The 22,986-nt window shown below is 39.2% G+C and overlaps 1 protein-coding gene across 4 annotated transcripts; it reads left to right on the top strand.

The window, feature by feature from the left end:
• Positions 1 to 56: 56 nt before the first annotated feature.
• Positions 57 to 22,640, top strand: ACOT9 (acyl-CoA thioesterase 9). Of its 4 annotated transcripts, XM_014308598.2 has the most exons (16): positions 57 to 181; positions 1,088 to 1,179; positions 2,751 to 2,777; positions 5,687 to 5,732; positions 9,346 to 9,516; positions 9,609 to 9,646; positions 11,564 to 11,647; positions 12,224 to 12,327; positions 13,120 to 13,193; positions 15,251 to 15,318; positions 16,287 to 16,398; positions 17,448 to 17,538; positions 18,332 to 18,417; positions 19,192 to 19,279; positions 19,466 to 19,616; positions 19,876 to 22,640. In XM_014308598.2, the coding sequence occupies exons 2-16, from the start codon at positions 1,098 to 1,100 to the stop codon at positions 19,932 to 19,934; spliced, it is 1,281 nt and encodes a 426-aa protein (XP_014164073.1). In that variant the 5' UTR covers positions 57 to 181; positions 1,088 to 1,097; the 3' UTR covers positions 19,935 to 22,640. The 4 variants fall into 4 exon arrangements, with proteins under 4 accessions (XP_014164073.1, XP_005424946.1, XP_030916067.1 ...); XM_005424889.2 differs by lacking the exon at positions 2,751 to 2,777 and having other exon boundaries at positions 95 to 181; XM_031060206.1 differs by lacking the exons at positions 57 to 181; positions 1,088 to 1,179; positions 2,751 to 2,777 and adding an exon at positions 4,337 to 4,367.
• The last annotated feature ends 346 nt before the right edge of the window (positions 22,641 to 22,986 follow it).

Below are 22,986 nucleotides of genomic sequence, written 5' to 3'. Positions count from 1 at the left end.
CGGCGCCTGGGCCGGGCTGGGGCAGCGGGCGTGAGGGGCCCTGCGGGCTGCGGCTGTACCGGGAAGGCGTTTGCTGGCCCTGCCGTGGCACACCGAGCCCAGCGGCTGCAGCACTCACAGAGGCGTTTCACATCGCCATCCGCGTCATTCCTGTGCATACGGGACTCCGCTGCCTTCAGAGGTTTTTTTTTTTTTTGTTTCCTTGTTTGTTTTGTTTTGTTTTTCTTTTTTTGGTGTGTGTGTGTGTTTGTGTTCCCGTTTACTCTTTTAAGTACTCCATGAGTATCTGCAGACAGTGAAGGCTTGTGTGTACATGATACATATGTGTAGATAGTGTAGATATACATGAAGGGGAGAGAGATGAGTAAATGGCCTTGCTTTTGTGTTGGTGCCTGAGGACCTGCCCCCCTTCCTTATTTGAGGTGGAACCTCACTCCCAAAGGAAGAAAATTAAAGGACCAGCAATCCACATTCCTTCTCAGGATGATGCTGTGAACTATCACAAGGGGGTTTACACACACCCTCTGTGTGTTTTTGTGTTAGCACAGTTATGCTTGCCTAGAGGAGTAGTGCTGGCTAGTTACCTTGTAGAACACTTAGTGAATTGTGGGTGGATTACATTCTCTGAAGGGTTTCATGGTTGTTTCTTCTTGCTTAATGGCTAAGAGGTCCTTTTTGGTATATTCCTCCTTCCACTGCTATGCACACCAGCCAAGTGCAGGAGAAGTGTATGGTTAGGGTCATGGATGATTTCCTGAGGCACATGGACCCCATCTGTGTTAAGATGTTACAGGGTAGAAGCTGGTGTTGAGTCTAAGTTGGTTGTCTTGGGGCATCTGAATAGTCAGTGAAGAGAACAATTACTGCCAGTGAAGCATTTTTCTTTGTCATTTTTAGATAACAAAAGGTGTCAGTTGGAATTTCAACTGTCTTGGAACTGTTGCACTGATAGTATCTAGTTTTGAAAATCAAGCTGAAAATAAGGACTGTTGTTTCTGAAGTCAGCAGAATAATTCCAAAATTCAATCCTAAATTATTTTCATGGGATTATTTTTAATGACCCTAAATTCTTCTGCTCTGCCTATAGGTTGTGCATCATGAGGAAGCTTCATTCTGTTCTGGCTAGAACGCTCACTTCTGGGGCCAGTACCTCCCCAGGGCTCCCTGACATGTCTGAAGGTAAGGTAGATGGCTGTGCTCTGGAAGATTTAATGATGTTACTGAGGAGTTTATTTTTTCAGGTAGTGTCCCTTCATGTATTAGTATGGTTTGGATAATGAACATGCCCTTGTCTGTTAGCTCATGGTAGAAGTGTTCAGGAAGCAGCAGAAAATCACTGGGTGTTTGGAGGTGAATGGCACAAATATCCATAATCATTGAAACTGCAGATTTAGAGGCTCCTCTGGTTCTTCAGCCTTGGCAGAGCTTGGTTCTTTTCTGGCAGCATAACTGCTGCTCAGTCTCGATAGAAAGCCCATGCAGTGCAGATAGGTACAATGAGACTGGAGAGAATGGCCAAGAAATGGGGAACTGAGTGGAAATAATGCCTTACAGAACTTTTAATCTGTCAATCCTGTTAATTTCACAAACTTGTAGAAATCTTTAAATCGGATCAGCAGCATTGCCTCGTGAAATTGCTCTTGTCAATAGAGCTTTGTGTTGAAAGGTTGTTTCAGTGCTCCAATAGTAATAAACCATAATGCTTCTGTTTCAGAAGTTTTTAAAAGGGTTTTCTTGCATTCTAATCCCTTGTACTTTGAAAAGGGCAGGAGGAAAAAGGCTGGAGTCAGGTACAAGTAATTCCTTCATGGAGTTCTGCTTATTTCTAGCATCTTCTTTTTTCCTTTGTTTTCTAAACAGAAGACACCAGCAGTTACTGGTTGTCCAATAAAAGAGAAAATGAGGGTTATTTGTTTTTAGAGAACTTATTTTCATTGTTGTTAATAAATGTGAATTTAGGAGGTTAAAAGAATGAAGCAAGGATACATGATGTTACATACTTGCAGCTTGCCCTGAGTGTTTATTTGAATATTTGGAAATGATGCCATCTAGAAGGCCAGTAAAAACAGTGGAACAGTGAGGTCATCCTGGTACTCCAAGGGCTACTAATATTTTGTCGACTACAATAACTGTAAACATTTGAGATTCTGTTTCAAAATTGTTCAAATTCAAAGTTTTGCTGATATGTAAACTATTCTAGTATTGTGTAAATTATACCTTCAATTTGGTATCCATGCTTTCACAAAACACCAAATACTTTTTTCTTACTAGTTTTTCACATGCTTCCTTTTCATAATTTTGGGTTCCCATTGTGAATGCCCTCACTTCTTCCATGGCTCTCCCAAAGGCTACACAAAGCAGGACTTTGGAATTTTCCTCTGAAAAAACTCTCATCCCACTTCCTGAAAAATGCTACAGATAGTCTTTCCAAAGTTAACACTGTTTGTCAACAGTGCATGGTAGCCCTGAGTTTGAAGAACTGTTTGGGGTTACACTGCAAGCAGATGCCACACAGAGTCAGTGGACAGGGAACTGGAAAGCTGGCTTGAAAGGAAAGGACAAACTGAGTTGAAAACAAAAGGACACTGACTGTAAATCAGGCCAGGATAGATTGCCTGCAGTTACTAAAATTAAGGAACATCTGCCTAAACAGAACAGAAGCAGGTAGAATAATCAGGTAACTCCTTAGTAGATGTAAATTGCATTGTTTCTTTTCATTGTTAATCTAACCTGTGTTTTGTACTCCACAGGACAGTCACCCATTCATGTGAATAATGGTGTGTTGTGGTAATTTGTGCATATTAAAATATTTGCTATAACACTAAACTTACTCAGCTACTGTTTTTCCTTACTTTAGCATTGATGAAAAATGAGGTGCTGTTATTCTTCTCTGTTGCCTTGCTTAAAGTCCTTTGCCTTTGGTGGCTGGTCCTGGTCTTAATTATGGCAGTGTTGCACTAAATCTCTGTCAGCACATTCTGTCTACAGTGCTGGATAAAACGTTTCTAAGAGGCTTGTGGGATTCAAAATCTCTCACAGCAGCAGCTCTTGCAGTACTTGGCTTCATTTTAGACATTTGAATCTGTGTCCTTCACCTCAGTCCAGAGCAAGCTCTGTACCAAAGCTGGTGGTCTTCCTGAACCTGGATGCAGCTGGGGGGGCATCAGCACGAGGGGCATGGATCTCACTGCTAGAGATGAATGCAGTGTCTTGTCCAGCTGCCCTCCCTGTGTCCTTTTCCACAGCACAGTGCAAATAAACTCAGACCCTGCTGCTGTGGCATTGGTGATCCAGTGATGCCAGTTTAGCAGATACTGTGCAATATGCTATGTGAGCAAGATGGAGAGGTCCCATTTTCTGTAGCTGTTTTACACACTTGAGACATTTGCCAGATAAGAAATAGCTTATAGATTTTTGTGCTTAATTTTCTTACTTAAATTTCTGTTGTTACTTACTTAAATTTCTAATATCTAGAAGAGCAGGATAGTCTTCCCAGGAGGGAAAAAAGGAAAAAGTTAAAACCCATGTACTTATGAACAGTAAAATTGACTAGATTTGGCTTGACAACATTTAGAAATGCTTTACATTTTATCCCTTTTAATGCTAAGATAAAAATTGTAAAGTGTTCTCAGCCTGGAAAATATGTATTTTTATGCCTAAAACTGAAATCAGATGTATTAAATGGGGCTAACAGCTTGTATACATTTTTGCAGGTTTGGACTTGAGATTTTTTTTCAGAGCTTTTTACCTCTTTAGAGATGAAAAGGAAGATGAATTTAGTTTAAACAAAGAGAAAGTGCTGTTTATTCCCTGTCCATCCCAGCACAGTCTGCACACTGTTGAAAAACTGAGGTTTTGTGTTCTAGAAGCTATAACAGTGTTTCTGCTAACACTGTATTGATCAAATGCATGCTATGGCAGCTTCACAGGTGGAGTATGAGTAACAAGAAAGTAATACCTATTCTGTAAGCAAGCCTGCTGCTGCTTAAGGAAAAAGGAATCAGACCTTCCTCGTTCCCAAAAGAAATCAACTCTCAAGATTTTCAATCAGGTTCTCTCCTTGAAATTTTTTTTGTTCATAGAATTAGTAGTAGAAGTCTTCTAATTTCAAAACATGTTTTTAGCCTAATTTTCTAAAGAAATGAGGTCTAAGCAATCTATTTTTTTGTCTTTGTCTGCCTATCTTCTTGTCTTCCTCATCTTCCAGAACCTTTTGTTGATGTCAGCCAAAATAGATGAGCTACCAGTCTCAAAGAGAAACATATTTCCACAAATTTTGTGAGAATTGGCTTCCAAATGAGAGATTTGTTAGGGTGCCAGAGCTGGTGCTGGGGCCAGGCGTGGACGCTGGTGTTTGCTGGCTGTTGGTGAGTCACTGGTTCCATGTGCTGGCTGCAGTCATTCTCTTGCCTGCCTCTAGCTCAGGCTGGTGCTTCTCTGGCAGGCAGGCAGAGCAGAAACGGGCTGGGAGTGTAGGGACAGGGGCTGAGGGTGCTGCAGGGGAAGGAGCAGGGAAGGGGAGCTTTGGGGTACAGCAATAGTGGTGGTGTGGGGGGACTTGGGCAGAAGCTGAAGTGACTGAGGAGGAGGGGAGCAGAGCTGAGTGGATCTGACTGAGAGAGTGGGATGTGATTTAAATCCTAGGAATTCAGCTAGGCTTCTCCAGGGTTTATAGGCCAGCTTGCTGATCACTGTGAATACTCTGATCAGGCATTTAGTTTGAAAAATGCCAAGCCTGATAAAGAATCAGCTTGTGACTCACCAGCAGCCTCTTTAAATTTCACCATGAAATTCTGGATATTTTTTGGTTGCTCTTCCTTGATGTGTCCCTAACATTTGAACTTCCTGGTATAAAAGATCTTTGTATATAAGCAAGGGATCTTTTCTATACAATTCTCAGCTTCTCTTCTGAGCTTGGGAGTTGTTGCTGCTTGTTTTCAGATGTTTCCAAAGAGCCAACATTCACCAGCCATGGAGTAGTTTGGTAAATTTGATGGGACCTTAGCACGCTTAATAATCTCATCTGAGAAAGAGTAGAGAAGATGCTTATGCAGATTATTCTTGACATTTAGGAAAAAACTTGTGCAGAACTACTGTTAACTCTGAGAGTGCAAACAGGGCCAGAATAAGTTGTACAGGCCTGTCTTCAGTGTCTTAACACTGTGTTCTTTCAGACTGCTAAAAATTTGGGCTATGAAACCTTGCTGGCAAGAGCCAGTCTGCTGATGCTGCTTGCCTTCGTGGGTGGGATTATTTAATTGGTATTCTCCTCATTCCATTTTGCAGCTGCACTGTTCCCTTTTATGTTCTTTTATGACTTTCTGATTTGTGTTATCTCCACAGTTTGTGTTTAGGCTTAGTATTTTCACATCAAAATTCCCCAATCTAATCTTGATCCATGCTGTCTTTCAGCTGTTAATTAGCTCTGGAGGTGACTGCACTAACAAACCCTCTTTGCTGACTATATGCAATAAGCTATGGCATCATGTTACTCAGGCCATTCCTGTGATATGCCTACTAACAGCAGCAGTGAATTTGGCCAGACTTTAATTTCTGGGCTGCTATTTGCATGAATTTGCTTAATTTTCCTGTTCTGGGATGAGGGTTGTGCCTTTAACACCAGGCAACCTCATGTTTATCACTTGCAGAACTAAGCTTGATTTGCTTTGATTTCTTTTTTTTCCAGTGCGGAGCAAATTGAGGGATATAGTGGGAGCATCTACCAACTGGAGGTACAGTGTGCATTACATGTATTTTACTTCATTTGTGAAACCAAGGCGGAGCTCAGGGTTGTGGTAGTGGAAGTTGGCAATAGTTAGCTTGTTGTCAGGGCAAGTAGAAGATCCCGCTAAAAGGTAATTGAAACAAAGCTTCTGAATTGATACTTTGTGGATCACAAATTTCTACAATTTCTCTGGTAGAAACAAAATATCTGATCTTGGTGCTTACAAGATTGTCTCACTAGCTTCGAGTCCAGCGGGAGTTAGGAGCTGTAGAGGCTGGCTGTCAATGCTGCGTTGCTGGTACCTCCTGGGTTATCTCTAGGTGGATTGCCTGCCTGGTGGATTTCTCCTGCACTGAATTCAGAGGTAGCTGAGCTTGTTCACTGTGTACCAGGCTGCATTCTGAATGGCACCTGTGTCTCTTTGGAAAATTGTCAGCTTGGGATCCAGGTCTCCTTATTCAGGAGCATCTTGAGCATTTCCTTTGTCTGCCCTAACTTAATTTTTGATTAATTTACGTATACTTTAAATAATTACTGGTTTGGCTTTATTCAAGTTACTTTCCTCCCCCTCCATTACATTGAATAAGCCAGAGTTGACTGTAACCCTCTGCTGTTACAGTCTGGAAAAGTCAATTTAGCAGTCTGGAGGAATTATACATTGCAGTTCGGTTGGTCCCTTGTGTTTTGTTAATTTTGGCTGTGTTTGCTGAGCTCTTTTTTCCCACTTTGTGCAGTGATAGGGGAATGAAGAAAGGTATGCCTGGGTGGAGTGTCTGATGTGTCCAGGCCTTCTGACTCAGTTTATCTAAACACAGCTTCAGTAATTCTAACAAAAATGCCTGAATCTGGGAACCTGATTTTTGCTTAGTAAGAGTAGTATCTAAGCATGAGGGGGCTTGAATTTTTCATCAAGTCAGCTAGAAAGGGCCCTAGAAATTGTTTCTGAAAAACCCTTTCCCACATCGCTGAATGGCTGAGGAGGAATGATGCCATATGGAAATGCCATTTGAAAATCAAGATTTTAGAGGGCTCTGGTCAAGTCTAATCTTCCATCTATTTTTTCCCCCGCTGTTCCCATCCTGGAGGGAGAGCAGACTGAAGCCAGGATCACCACAGCAGTATTTTTCTTAGGCAGATACTTCTCTCATGCTGTACAAAATACAGCAGAAATTGTTTGCAGAATAATGAATCCTTTAGCTACCGTGAAGAAGTAAAGCCAGGGAAAGCGCAGATGGGAGTGCTTGAGAATGACAGGTTAAATACAGGGAGGTTTGGTGGACATGGATTGTGTTGCCTGTGAGAGCCCGCTTTAAAAATAGAGTGAGAAAGAGCTGATACATGTGGAGACTGAACAGCTGGGAATTTAACTGAGTTAGGCCCCAGAATGACTAAAGAGGACAAATCTGAGGAACAGCTTGATAGGGATTCTGAAAAGGGAGCTGGGAAAGGACTGATGTACATGTCTGGAATGCTGGTAGAGAGGAGGAATGTATGTTGGAGGAACACTTTTAACCATTGATTTTGCTAAAAGGAGACTTTGGTTTGTGATTTCTCTTGTAAAGGCCAGTGGCATTTTGTATTTGTTGTGAAAAAGAAATATCTTGCTTATGTGTTTATTCTGTTTTTGTACTTCTAGTTAAAACTATTAATCTGTTCATTGTTAAATATAGACTAGATGGGGTTGTGGCTATTTCAGAAATATATAAACATTCCTCAGAATGTTTAGGGGAGGTGCTAATTAATATTTAGGTGAATTATTGTTACTGTATGATTAGTACTGCAGTGTGTAACAGTATTTGTCTGTTGAAAAACGTTACTGCTTTGAGCCTAATACTTCTGCATATTGAAGAACATATTCTGAAGTGGAAGTCAAGAAGAATTCTGCTGCTAACCTCAGAGGAGCCAGGATGGAGCTGGTGAAAACAGAATATAGTTAAAATTTTATTGTTAGGCTTCTTTATGTTTGTAGACAAATTTCTGATTTACTTTCTGATTAATTTCTTTTAAGCTTTTCACTGAAAGAACTTGAAAAAAACTTTCTTAAAAAGCATTAAGATGCATCATCTTGGACCTTGCATCTTTCTTTAGTCATCCAGTAATATTCCATTTCTCTTTAGTGGCATAACTTTAAACATTAACCCTCTGCAGCAGGCTGTTATCTTTCTGTTTCCTGTAAACTGCATGGTAATCATGTTTCCCAGATGAGGTAAACCACATCTCATGTTTAAAACAAACAAACAAACAAATGAAACTAACTGAAGTTTTCTGCTTGACTTTCACTCTCTTTGATCATGGATTATTTGCATTTCCCTGAAGCTTATTAATCAGAAAAGAGGTAGTATAAATATGGTGAAGTTTGACTTTCTGAAGTAATACTCAGCCAAGCAAGCCTTCATATTAAGTGGCTAATACCCAGAATTCTTCAAAAGTCAAAACATAAGACAAAATTTCTTTTTGGTGAAAAGGTTTTCTGTTGTTTTCTTTATTTCTTCTTGTTTGTTAGTTTTTTCAAAATTGGATTTGTTAAACACAATGTCACTGAAATCTCAGCAATGCAGCAAGCACAACTTGAAGGAATGGCACGCATCCAGAAATTTACCATTAAGTTTCGTTGCTTCATGTTTTATGCATTCTCTTGCTCTATGAAATGGATCCATATTTTTGCTTACTGCTTGGCTTTATACCAGAACTGTTGCATGTTTAACCCTCAGGTTTTTAATAGATGGCTCTTGATTCTAGGGATTTTATGAACTACTTGCTGTATTCGGTCAGGTTGCACTTTTAAGGGGAGGGAACTTTGGAACTGGTAAGAGAGCATGTTGGGCAAGACTGTTACATCTTGTAGATACCTGTGCAAGGAATCAGTGTGGTGAATTGGAAAGAAGTGACAGTAAGCTGGCCCCTTCTCCACTGGGAGAGTTGCAGCCCTTCTGACTTGGTGGTGCTGGAAAAGCAACTCTGAAGGAATTGTTCTCCCTTTTTTGTGTTGTTTCTTTCTGTAACTTTCTATAATTTAAAGATGTTTGTGTAGGAAGAGAGAAAGAAAAGTAGGTTAGTTTTCTTTGTCTTGTAGCTTGCTCTTAGAACTGATGCTGCAAAGGATCAGTTTTTAGAACTGAACTCACCTGTGGATGATGGCAAGTCTTAGCAGATTAGTTCACTTGCCATTAGTGCTAGCCAGCACTGTGCATCTACCTTATTTCCTGGGAGAGATTGTAAATTGATGGTCAGTCCTTTAAAATTGGCAGTGTGGAAGATGTGTGGTACTGTAGCTCTGGAAGACATGAATATGCACAAAACCTCATAGGTTAAATTATGTGTGATCTGTTCTTTTCAAGGGGAATGATTTTGGTAGCATTCAGAATTAGATGCATTTTGTTCATCTCATTAGTGTGAAGTATGTGCTTGCCACTTGTACACAAACTATTTAAAAGATTTCTGTAGTAGTCTTGCTTAACATCTCTCATTTTGTGCATTTCACTTTCTTTTCAAATCATGCTCACTGTGCCTTGCTATATCTACTATTTGGTTTTAACTTTGATAATCATTGATGTGACATCTTTTAGTTAGGGTTTCAGTTCTCTTGTTGTTCTTCAGAATAAAGGTTTTTTTCTTACCAGGGATCATGTGCAAGCAATGCAAGAAAGAAAAGCTCTCCATACTTTACTGGCAAAACGGCAGGAAGATCTCCCTCCTAGGAGAATGAAGGATAGCTACTTGGAAGTTATTCTGCCTCTAGGAAGTCAGCCTGAAATAAGAGAAAAATACCTCAATGTACACAACAGTGTAAGGTAACAAAACAACCATGTTACACCTACAGGAAACTGTTAACTTCTGTTAGCCATATATGTAATTATTTAATTGTCAACCTCCTATATTGCAGGTTTGGAAGGATACTTGAAGATCTTGACAGTTTAGGAGGTATGTACCTATGCCCTTGTAAAGGCTGCACAAAGTGAGTTTGATTACTGCTGAGCACTGGTTGGTGTGACACAGTAGAGCCTTGGAGGGAAACCCATAATTCTGCCATCTCAGAAGGGAAGGAAAAAAAGAAGACAGTGGTACTGAAGGAGAAGGAAGGATGATAAAGAACAGATGGACGCAAAATTGTTTGGCTTCCTGCCTCTGTCAGGTTTTTAAAGAACCAGCTACAAAAATAATTTACTGAAAAGTGATCCTAAATTATGAATTTGCATTTTCAGTGTGAACTCAGAGAAAATTTGCAGAGTGCATATTGAAAATGAAAACTTATGATTTTTTTTAATTGTAAGAAAAATCTCAACCAAAATTGCCACAAACACCAACAGTTAATGAGATGCAAATATCTTTATATTCCTTTTTAGGAGAAGAGAGTATAATCTGGAAAGCATGTAATGTATCCATTGAGAACAAATTAAAAACAATTGGTGTATGTTCTTGGGTTTCTGCAAATTGTTGTTAAGGGTAAAACCAACTCAGTTATTTAATGAGTTAGCATTCTTTTTTTTTTCCTCCTTTTTATTTATTTGTGGTCTTGAACAGTTCACCATCTTTTTCTTTTGTGTAATAAGTGTGAGGTTGTTAATGGAACTGGGAGATACTTTTTCTTTAAACATCACCAGGTGACTTCCTCCTTCATCCTAGTTCTGTAGCTGGTTGGGAACTTTTTAATGGAGGGTTTTGACAAAGGATTAAGTACTTATTAAGGGGAAGTTGTGAATAGAACATCTTTTTTCTGTTCCTTCTGAGAGTCCAGATGGACAAAATTGAGGAAGGCAGAGAAAGAAATGAATGAATGAATAAATGCATGTACATTGTTAGATGAGATGAGCCTGTTTTTCATTCTGTACCTTGTTTAATTTTCCCAGAAATCTGTGAAGATCTAATTTTATTCCTGTGACAGCACAGAATGTCTTTACTGTGTTTACAGTCATACTGGGCTTCAGTCAGTTCCACTGGGGATGTATTGTTTTGGGTTAATCAAAATTCTGTCCCAATTTAATAATATTCAGGGTGGTCATATTGATACAGTAAGTTGATAGGCTTAACAGGTTTTAGAATTGTGACTTCAGTAAACATAGGGAAAAAAATCCTAGATTACTGGGAAGGATAGAGGTCTTCCAGATCACAGATCACAGAATATTCTGGTTTGGGAGGGCCCCACAAGGATCGTTAAGTCCAGTTCTGAAGCGTATGGTCCATATGGGGATTCCTTCTCTCTTATCTAAGTACAAGACAGATTCTTTTGATAATGAAGATCTGTATTGAGTGAAAATTACATGAACACGAGGAAAAAACCATATATTTGCAGCCTTGAATTACTCCAAGGAGTCTGTTTACTTGGATGTGCTCTTATGAACAAAGCTAATTAGTTTAAATAGTGGTTTGGCTAGTAGTAATTGCAGTGTGATAAATACCTCTGACTATGGTTTTGTGCCTGTAAGGCACAGTTTATTTAATCTCCACCTCTTTAAAGGAATCAGTACTTAAAAAGTCCTCAGATAGCATGTATCCTTGGACAGCCTTCATGAAATCAAAATAGAAGCTAGGAGAGTCTGAGACAGGGAGCTGCAGACATAGAGCAAAGAGATTGTGTAGGATTGGAAGTCAAGTGATGAGCTGATTTAAAATACTTAGTTAAATTTATCTTTGTAGTAAGTAAATATGCATAAAACTGAGATAGCTGCTGCTGTTTTCTTTATAGCAATCCCATGTGTTACATACATGAAGTGTGGAAGCTCTGCTCTCCTACAGTAGGATACTTTAGTTTGTGTTTTCTTCTGCTTTGCAAAGATGACTTTGATCTGCTCCTCTTAAGTTTTTGTTAAAGAGCTGGCTCCATTTTTGATCTCTTCACAGTTCTTATTTGCTACACTCACACCAAGCAGGAAATGCAGCAAAGATCTCCTTTATCCATAGTTACAGCTCTGGTGGATAAAATCAGTAAGTGGCAATTTAGTAAATACAGTAGTTTCATCTGCTTGTCTTACTCTTTCATCAGCTACTGCCTTCCCATGGTTGTTATTAAGGATACCTTTTTCACTCCTGTTTAGTTCACTTCATCTTGTTGTAGCTTTGAAGTTTTCTGGCTTTTGTTGACAAGAGGTGGGAAGAGGCTTCTGTAGATGCTTTTCAGCATTTCACATCATTTCACTTCAAATGCAACTTACATGGTTCCTGCAGTTTTGTGTTTAGTTTTATTTTGGTGTGCAGATTCTTTGCTTTGTTATTGAACAGAGTTTGTTCTGGTGAGTTGGACCTTGCTTGTGTTGCCTGTTCTGCTGAACACTCCCTTGGGTCTGCTGTCCACCTCTGTGTCTGCTTCCTACTCTTGTCCTGGCTTCAAAAGTCTGCAGAGGCAGAAACAAGCAGTGTGGTCCCTCACAACAACTGTCTTTTCTGGGTTGTCTTTCTGTGTGTTGCCACTTTCAGATCACATAAAGTTCCTAGGAAATCTGGCCTGTCTAGTATTAGCTGTGAGTGGTCTGTCTCCAGTAGCCCCTAATGTTTGTCTTGTAGATTTGTGCCAGAAGATTATACATCCAGACTGTGACATCAAATTCACAGGCAATGTTTCTTGGGTTGGGAAGACCTCAATGGAAGTGAGGATGCACATGCTGCAGGTTGGTTCCTGTGACTTCTCTCCATCTTACAACGGGCATAGGTGCCTCAGAGGGAATTTACAAGAGCATATAGTGACAGGACAAAGGGGGATGACTTCAGAGTGAGAGAATGGGTTTAGGTGAGATAGTGGGAAAAAATTATTTACTGTGAGGACAGTGAGGTACTGTAACAGGTTGCCCAGAGAAGTAGAGATGCCCCATGCCTGGAAGTGTTCAAGGCTGGGTTGGATGGGGCTTTGAGCCACCTGATCTTGGAAGGTGTCCCTGCCCGTGGCAGGGGGACTGGAACAGGATGTCTTTAAAGTTCCTTCAAACCCAAATAATTCTGTGATTCTATGATAATTCAGGTAAACAGGTACGTTTTTTAAATTCAGTTGTTCTCCTTAAGTAAAGTCTCTGATGTAGAAGCTAATGTTACACCTTTTTGTTCTGAACTCCTTACAGTGCTGGCATTAGTGGCAATTAGTGGTATATATTAAAAAAAGCTAAGGCATTTCTCAGAGTAAAGGTTAAGTGGGTCCTTTTACAATGACTGTGTTGATTTCCTCCCCTCCCTGCTCAAAGTTTTTAATAAGCATTCCCTGGTAAATGTTTACATTGCAGAATTCCTGAAATGAAAGTTTTAATTTTTCCTTATCTTTGAGCAATTGTGAGAGGTGTTGGAAGGAATGACAGAATGTGAAAGCAAGCAGAATTAACAGTATGATTGAATAGTTTATGTCAACTAAATAGCTTGCTACGCATGTTTCCAAATTTAGAGTTCAGTAATGTATTTTTCCCTGTCTCTTTTAGCAACATGGTGGTGATTACAGCCCTGTGTTAGATGCAACCTTTGTCATGGTGGCCCGGGACCCAGAGAACAAACGGTAATTTGTAGGACGGGAAAAGTTTCCTGACTTGTGCTGTGCTGAAAATGGCAAACATGGCAGCTTGCTCTGTATGTGTAGAAGCCTTATAATGTAGGTGGTAAATAAACCACATAGTTGATGCTTTCTGCTGGCAAGTGTTAACTTTCCTGTGACAAACTTCAGACTTTAGCAGTCATGATACCAGGAATTGCTGGTAGTCTTGGGATCTGACCCTTTTTTTAAAACAGATTTTTCTGTGTGTTTGAGTGACTGGTCTCAATGAACACAGAAGTAAATGAGTCTGCCAGAAACCCACCTGCATTCTAGTAGTTGTTTGAATTAATGATTGAGTTTCAGTGGTTAAATAGTCTTTGAGTGACTGATACCATTAATTCCCTAATAGACACTTAATAGGTGTCATCAGAATAATTCAGGTTAAAACTTGCTTGTGTAACTAAAATGAAACTGGTAGCTATTCCCACAGAACAACAGAAAAAACCCCCAGACATTTACTTTGTTATTTTTCTGGTTTTACTTTCCCTATCATTCCTTAGCTATTAGATAAAAGGCTTCTCAGTTGTCCTTTAGGTTTATGACTCCAGCATCAGAAAAATTGGCTGTAATTCTTACCTCTTTTCTATATAGCCTGCCCAAGTAATAAACATTTCTCTGTTTCTAATTAGTTTAAGAAATTGCTGGTATTTATCTAAGATGTGTTTAATGAAGGGGTTTTACTTGATATAATTATGTGGTCCTGATAACATTAGAAGTAGTTTCTAGGTTTTTTTACTTCAGATTTGAAGGAAAAAACCTAGAAACAGTGAATATACTATACATTAAGAAAACAAATTACATTTTGGTTCCCATTTTAAAGACTAGTTTTTCAAAAGAATGACATCAAACCTAATGTAATTACACAGCAGCAGATTGTCTGAGGACAAGCCTACATGGACTTGTGCAGATAGATGCAAAGTTCCTTGGCTGTTGTACAAGCTAGCTGGCCACAGGCCAGCTGTGTTTTGGAAGCATTCTGTCCATATTAGGAGGGTATTTATGTGAGGTCAAAACCCTTCAGAGAGGTATAGGGTATGTTAGGTTGGCTGTAGCCCCACAGAAACAGTGTTGTGTGGCTTTGGGAAACCTGTATCTCAGCAACTTGGGGCTTGGCCAGGAGAGCTGATGTAGATATGTGCTGAGCTGAGGGGAAGTGAACTCTGTGATGGAGAAGAAGCTGGTGGATGTCCAAAATCCAGAGGTTTAGCAAACCAGGAAAGATCAGTTTGTTGTAAGAAAAAAGCACCTCTCTGCCTCTTGTTGCCAGCCCAAGTAAAGGCTGGGGTAGAGGTGAATTGTTCAACAGGTCTCTGTGTGTGCATGTGTGTATATGTATGTTGTTCTCAGCGCGTGTATAAATGTTGAAAGTTAAAATATAATAATTAGAAACTATGGGGAAGAACAGTTCTTGAAAATAAGTGTTTTTCTTTACTTGTGCAAATAATTAAATGTTATATAATTAGGTTAAAGTAAACTTATCTGTGCAGTAGAATAAACATGGAAATGTTGTGCTCAAGGCATGTCATAATCTGTGATAAGTGGTACACGTGGTAAACAGCTTTTGGCTGTTGATAAGGCTGTCAAGGGAGCATGTAGATTATAAAAACACTTGCTGGCTACAGCACTGTGCTTCTTCTATTCCAGGAGGAATGGTACCAGTCAAGTTTTGGTTTAAACTACCCTAGATCGTCCTGTTTCATTTGCTGAGTTTCTGAACAGCTTTATTCTTGAACAATTTTCATTATAATTTATGAGTATAATTTTAGCTTCTTAAGAAGCATAGATGTGTCACTTTCTCTTTCCTGATTGCACTAGGTAGTGGTTGGATCATTTAACTGCCTCTTCAGACTTAAAGCTAATGTCATACTGTGTTGGCAGCCATATTTATTTTTATCATATAACCTGAAGTATGTAATTTCATCTTGTACTGTGTATGTAAGCAGAATGGAAGACTCTTACAATGTATTTATGTGAGAAATTCTTGTAAAATTTGTAACTTAAAAAAATCTTCCTGTCCATAGGCCAGCATTTGTTAATCCACTCATTCCTGAGAGCCCTGAGGAGGAAGAAATCTTCAAGCAAGGGGAATGTATGTCATATTTCCTGGTAGCATGCACATCTGCCTCAGTTTCAACTTAGTAGCTGTGAGGAAGAAAAGTTCAGGAGTTCTGCTACTTAGAAATGTTCCTAATTGGTTTTAAATCAGATTTTTGTTCTGTCTCATTTGTGTCAGTAGAGTAAGAGAGTTGGAAAGCCTGCTACCACATGCTTGGAAACTCTTTGACTAAACTGATGGACACTCCTGATGTGCTCTGCACACCCTCTGGAGTTCTCCCTTGGCAAGATGCTTGGATCTTGGATCCTGCTTTGGATCTGAGTGCAGCACAGGGGCTCCTAATACTCTGGCCAACTGATTACCCCATGGTGGGCCTGCAGGACATCACAGCTTCTCACCTGTCTCAGTTCCCATGTGCCTTTTGGAAAGAAACTCAGGAAAAAAAAAAAAGTGGGAGAGCAGGGGAAGCAGCATGTAGCTCCATCCTCATTTGTTTCAAGGTGGGGTTTTAAAGTGGAGAATTAAAAAAAACACTGAAGACTAAATAAACTGGACAGAAGATCTTTTAAGCTAAAATTTCAGTCACTGCAGCCTATGGTAATGAGTTCTGTCATAAACTTTCATTTTGTACCATTGGCAAAACCTGAAGCTGATTGTTCTGTAGGGTTTCTTGTTAGATATGTTCTGTACTTTGAGGGCAGTACTCAAGTTTTCTGTAGGAACAGTGTGTGGGTGTCATAAAATATGTGTAAAAGTTCTTCATCACATTGGTGAGGTACTAGTGAACTTCTACTTTATTTTTATTTCACTGCAGTCAAAATTCTCTTTGGAGCCAAATTTCTCTTTGGATCTGTAGCACCATGAAGTTACAGCTTTTAACTTATGGGGGAAAAGGAAAAATAAATGGAAAGATGGTTGATTTCAGGTCAAAATCTTCAGAAGCTTTATTTGTTTTTTATTTGAACTTTAATACTGTGTTTTTTTTTTTTTTTAATATTCAGTGAACAAGTTGAAGAGGATTGAATTCAGCACTGCTTCCTTGCTGAAAATGGCTCCCACTGCAGAAGAAAGAAACATTGTGCATGACATATTCCTTAATACCCTGGACCCAAGGCAAGAAGGGGAGGGGTGAAGGAGAACTAACATCTTGTGGAAGAGAAAATTGCCTTTTGAGTGGGTGCTCATAACAGAGTAGTCTGGAATAAATGCTCATTTAAATTCGGTGGCAATTTATTTGAATTGCAGGTACAAACTTTAATATGAAATCTACAGCTCTTAGAGCAGTCTTCTGTTCTAAACAAGCTGTTAGGAATAATTTTGAGGAAAAATGTTAATAATGTTTAAGCAGATAAGAGAATTGAATGGTTTTGCACTCATGACTTGCACAATCAGTTTTCTGCCATGATATCTAATTAAAAAAATGGTGAGGTCAGGAACTGGTCACCTTTTAACCAAATAACCTTGCAATGGGTTTTAAATACAGTACCTGACAACATTATTTGAGGGAGTTGTTACCATGCTTTTCTTATACTTGAGATTGGTGTGAAGTCATCTGATGCCAACAGTGATAGAACAATGTTTAATTACATTAGTGCTGTGTTGTATTTACAATAATTTATCATTTCTTTAACTTATTAGCTTATACAATTGCTATTTTTAAAGCTGTTTACCAAAGGCAGACCTGCTTTCCCTTAAAATTAGTGGTTATACTTCTGTCTGGGTTTGAAAACTTCAAAACCTGTCTGTGTGTTTGATGTTGAATTATTCCATTAGCTCACTGTGTGCTTTTATTTCCTATTATGTCTTAAAAAACAGAGCAAGGCTTTTCTGACAAAGTGTGCACTTTGTGGTTGTGATTCATCTTTTCTTTCATGTACCTTTCTCAAGCCTCTTCATTCACATAAACTTGCACATTAGCAGAAGTTTTTGAAAGATCAGGAGCGTAAGTTTCTTGCAGTAACATACTGTAGGACAGCTTTAGATAAGGCTTCAAGGTCAGCTGGAACAGTGTTTAGTGATGCCACTTCTGTTTTGGGTTTATTTTGGTGTTCTATATTTTTGTGCCTTTTTTTAGTATGTGTCTGCCTTTGCTGTTTCTGCTTTTTTGGCATGCTGGATTCTGCTAATTCTGTGGACTGTAAAGTTTATTGTCTCTTCCAAAGGACAGTGAGTTTCCGGAGTCGTAAATTACCCCCCAATTCAGTGTGGATTGAAGATGCAAAGCTGAAAGGCCTGGAGATTTGCCATCCTGAGGTATTTTGAAAAATATTAATGAATTACAGAAAGTTACTTAAGAAGTAACTTTGACAGAGAATTTTTACAGGGACACAGTGAAAGAACAGGGACACAGTGAAAGAACAATGAGTAATGGCTTTAAACTGAAAGAGGAGAGGTTCAGAATAGGTATTAGGAAGAAATTTTTACTGTGATTGTGGTAAGGCTCTGGAACAGGTTGCCCAGAGAATTTGTGGATGCCCCATCTCTGGAAATGTTCAGAGCCAGACTGGATGGGGCTCTGAGCAACTTGGTCTAGTGCAAGGTGTCCCTTATGGCAAGGAGGTTGGAACTAGATGTCTTTAAGATCCCTTCCAACCCAAATCATTCTATGACTATGAATTTTTGCCCAAGATTAATCAAACCATTATTTTGTTTGGCTTCTGCAGTCCTTGCAATTTAGAGCCTAGTTTCTTTTGTCCATTTTTTGTTATTTGTTTGGATTACCACTGTGAAATGGACAATTTTTTAATGACCTTGTTTTCTTACCAGACTGTTCATTCTGTGTAAAGAAATTCCTTTGCAAAGTGTTTGCAAACAGTTTGGCCTTTGGTTGCTGATACAATTTTGAATTGTTATCCTATGCTGTCAAATTAGTCACATGAGCTCCTGTTAAGTAAAGTTGCCTTGGGCATTTTGAATTCTGCACACATATTTCGCTAGTGCTTTTATATATATTCAGGTGTTGGGACTTCTGTTAAATACTGTGAACTGAAGTGCAGACTTCAACACAAGGCTTTGAAAAGCATGTAGTATTTGTTTCTTTGTGCAGGAACGAAACATCTTCAATAGGATCTTTGGGGGTTTTCTCATGAGAAAGGCATTTGAACTGGCATGGGCAACTGCTTGCAGCTATGGGTGAGTTGTGGACCTGCAATATTTATATAATGCAGAACATTTTGCTTGTACACAGAGGTTGGGAACCCCAGCTAACCAACCTAATGACAATCTGAGCTGAAAAAACGTAGGTGTCTGGTGGAATCGTGCACTATTAGTGCGCAGTGCTGCTGTACTTGGAGCATCTATCATATTTACAAAGAGATTGGCATCTTGCTCCATGGAGCTTGGGTTTTAAGCATTACATGTCAAGATAAAAAATACATCAGTTTTCTGTTTTCTTTTATCTTACCAAGCTATTGAGATGGACTTTTTAACCATATAACATATTTATTCTATTAAATAAATATTACATCTTTGCATTCAGTACACAAGAGGAGTGGGTTCTAAACTTCTTCTGTTAACTGCTTGAGCTTAGGAAGTGTGACTGAAGTCATGACCCAGCAAAGGTCTGTGTATAAGTTTAATGAGGTATGCAAAGCCTGATATCAAGTTAAGTGGTTTGTGTCAGTGCTTGAAAAACTTATGCCTGAGCAATGATGGCTTGAAGATTGTCCAGCAAGTGTAGATCATAAGATCCAACAATGGTCCAGTGTATCCTTAGAAAGGGTGTACTTCATTGGTGTGAGAGATTTCCTCCAGTGATGACATAACTCCTTATACTTCCTGTAGCCTCTGTTTAAGAAGAGATTTATTCTCTAGTAACCTTCATTAAAATGCTGACAAGTAGATACTTTAAATTTTTGCAAACTTCCCTTTTATTCTTGAGAAGAAATTTCTCTTTTGTTTCCTCAGGGGTTCCAGACCCTTTATTGTATCTGTTGATGATATCATGTTTCAGAAGCCAGTAGAAGTTGGATCCTTATTACTGCTTTCTGGACAGGTAGGAGTTGATTTCCTTTTGAAAAGGAGCAGACCTTGTCTTTGTTGTCACCAGTGTTACTCACTGATAATGAACAATGTGTTATGAGAGTGTGTGGCTTTTCTTGTTAAATGATGTAATGAAATCTGTTACAGTTTTCAGCACTGTGATAAATTACAATCTCTAACTCTTGTTTTAACTGTGTAGGTCTGTTACACAGAAAAAAACTACATCCAAATTCGAGTACACAGTGAAGTTTACAATGCGAATACCAAGGAGCACCATACTACCAATATTTTCCATTTTACATTTATATCAGAAAATGAGGTCCCACAAGTTGTACCTAAGACATATGGAGGCAAGTATCCCATTAATATGTTGTCATCATAATTCTGTAAAAAAAGATTAATTTGTTTCTCTTGGAACACTGGTTATTTTAATAGATGAACTATTGGCATTAAAATAATTCAACAGGATATCATGGCAAATCACATAGATTTTATGCTTTGATGACAGTGTGGATTACTTCTTCTTTTTGCCAGTCTGTTTAGTTGTAGTTGCCCATGATTGATACTAAGGTACTAATGTGCTTCTCTCTGTTCTCCCCTTTATTTCAGAGTCCATGTTGTATTTAGATGGGAAGCGCCACTTTACTGCAGTCATGAAAGAAATCTGACAGGCACTGGGTGCTGCAGCAGCAGTGCACCAGCATGCTGTCTTGGCAAGAGCTGTCACTAGAGGTGGCTAATGGACAGGTTCTTGTAATACTCAAAGAAAAACCCAACAACCACCAAAAACCAAACCAACCAAACCGAAACTCCACACCAAAACCTGCCTTTTCAGTACTCTTCATGTATTTGCATATATTTGGATTTTTTATTCTTTACTGCTAGAATTTGTTGAAATCTTTTACATGCAAATGCTAGGAAAAGAGGCTGAAAAATTGCAGTCTTAGGCTTTGGATAGACTCTCTTTGTCTACTTTGAGAGATCTCATTGCAATCTTTGCTGTCTTGTCACCATCTGCTGCCTTTCCCTTAGTAGCTCTCCTTTGTGTTTCCCTAATAAGGGAGGGAAGTTCTGTCAGAAAAAGGTGTGCAATAAGTAGATGCACACAGGTGAAGCAATTTGAGCTCCATTCTTGTGTAAATTAGGTTAAGGGTCATAATTCTTTTTTGAACAAGGACACATGCATCTAAGCAGCCACAGAGGCTCAGAAGTTACTAGTGTGTGCACAATGGAAAGCAGGTGTCTCCCATCACTGGGGATTTTACAAGTTATTGCAGCTTCTCTTTGGATGGTTTTCATGTTCCCTTGGGAGGAAACTGATTTTTGCAATGAAATGAGGTGGCTAGATGGTATTTTCTGGCACTCTGTGTCCTTGCCAGCCTCTTCTAATTTTTCGTTTGTTTGTTTGTTTTAATGTGTAACTGTGAGTTCCTTAGTGAATTATTTCTCATGGCTTGGAGACTAGAGGTCTGACTGGTGAGACTGGGTGGGACTGGGAATGTCCCTATTCTGCAATGGCATTGTAGAACAGAACATTTTGGTTTATTAAGGACTGGTAACAAAAAAGGTAAAATGCTACCCAGATGGTAATGGTGATGTTTGGTGCTGCAGTTAGGGCTCCTGAGAATCTGTGTTGAGCAGCTCCCAGGTCAGGTGCTGAATGATGGGATCTTTATCCCACTGAGGGGTGGTACTGCTAGAGGACAGTCTCCTCCTCAGCTGGATTATTTATCTGTTCCCTTGGTGGACTGAAGTGCAGTATGAGTATTGCACACCTCTAAAAGTTGTCAAGTTTACCTGTGAAAGACAGAGAACTTCCCCAACACAGAGGGGACACCATGGTGGTTATAACTATGGCAAATATATAACAGGAACAGAGTACTTGGTACTGAAGTGCTTCTGATGTAATGGAGAAAGTTTTAATAATATCCAATTTCTGCCACATAAAGCCCAATTTCTTGAAATCAGGAAGCTGAGTGGATGGGAGGCATCAACTTTTAGCAGTGAGTATGTCACAAGCATGAAACTGGTTCTCTGGTACCTTCACATCAAGATTGATATCCTAACTGATCAGGACACCCAAAGAGGAGTTGGGCTCGGGGGTTAAATAGAAATGTGATGTCTTACAATACACAAGAATGGATTCTGGCTTCCCTGTGAGGTTTCAAATCTTTTGAAAAGGGGATGCAGCAAATAGTAATTATGTCAACAGCACAGATGCATGAACCACATTGATAAAATTAAGTAGCATGTTGAGCTTTTCTTTCTGAGCAAGAAACCTGAGACAGTCACAATTAGGAGCATTTTCCTTTGGTGCTAGGATGGAATGAAGTTCACGACCCCTAGCAGCTCTTTGCTATTCCTGTGAGGAATTGTAATTGAGCATTGTAATAATCAGCATGTTGCATATCAGCCTTTCCTTCTTAAGAGTCAGCTGCTGCATTGGGTAAGTTAGATGACTTTCCAGAGTAGGTACAGAGGTGTGGCCTGATCCGAAACAGATTCTTGTATTGCTCTGATGGTAAATTCTTGGTTCTTTTCATAGAGTTTTTCTCTTCAGCCACACTCCAGTGCTGACCCAGCTCTATGACATTAAAATCTTTCATGGTTATGATGCTGTGGAGATAAATTGTATTTTCTGGGTTTTTCCTTTTTAAAACTGACTCTATTAGACTGACCACACAAATAAAGAACTGAAATCGTATCTCAACTTCTTCCCCCTTGTTGCAGGGATCAATGTTGACTGTTAAAAAATAGATCCTTTCATTTGTTGCCTTCCTATTTATTTCAAAACTATGTTCTACTCCTGAGTATCTGCAGGTTTTTATCACTGACCCAGTGCATCTACCCAGATCACTTTTTTATAACACATATAAGACAGGGGATACCAAATTCATCCTCCACTGACTTTTCAGCTGCATTTAAAGAGAAATTTATCATAATTTTTAAATTCAGCCTTTGGGAAGGGGTTGGAGAGAAGAAGAGGTAATAGAGTATGGAGGAAGGTGTGACATCAGAACCTCTGGATGCAGTGAAGAAAATGAATGCCACAAATGAAGATGTGTAGAAGAATTGACGTGTTCTCAAACTTTATCACATACCACAATGACAATAGTTTCAGAATGTATATGAAGCCATACAGAAAATGTGTTTGTGTGTGTATATGCACATATGTAAAAGAGAAATGCTTTTCTGTTTATTGCTATATATATGTACTCATGTGTTTTTTACCTCGAGATGGTGACTCCAAGCTGTCACCCTCTCTGGTATCTTTGTTCAAGGGTATGCATGCTGCTTTGTGCCTTTGTGTGTATGTGAGAAAAATGTTCTCTGATCTCACATTTAGGATTAAAATATTTCAACATAGTAATTAATGTTTGGTTTATGTTGCAACTTCTATCCAGCCTGTCACTGCTGTAGGTGACTAACTGTTACCACAGAGGCCTAAAGGAATTGCTAGAAAATCTTTTTATTTACAGTAAGCTTAACTATATAATTAATTGACTGTGTCTCTGTAGCAGGAAGCAGATGTCTGTGCCCATTGCTTCTTGGAATACAGTGAGGAGGAGCAGGATTGCCTCCCCTTACCCTTTCACTTATTAGTGATATAAAAGGAGATTTCTGTGGGATTGGCTGAACTCAGTGCCCAAAGGAGTGCCTTGTTTCAAATGTTTTTATTTTTCTGTGGTTAAAAAGTACTAAAATTACTCAAATTTCATG

The sequence above is a fragment of the Geospiza fortis genome, unplaced genomic scaffold (genome assembly GCF_000277835.1).
Source record: "Geospiza fortis unplaced genomic scaffold, GeoFor_1.0 scaffold161, whole genome shotgun sequence".
NCBI classification, from domain to species: domain Eukaryota; kingdom Metazoa; phylum Chordata; class Aves; order Passeriformes; family Thraupidae; genus Geospiza; species Geospiza fortis.
This window is presented reverse-complemented; position numbering and strand designations above follow the sequence as displayed.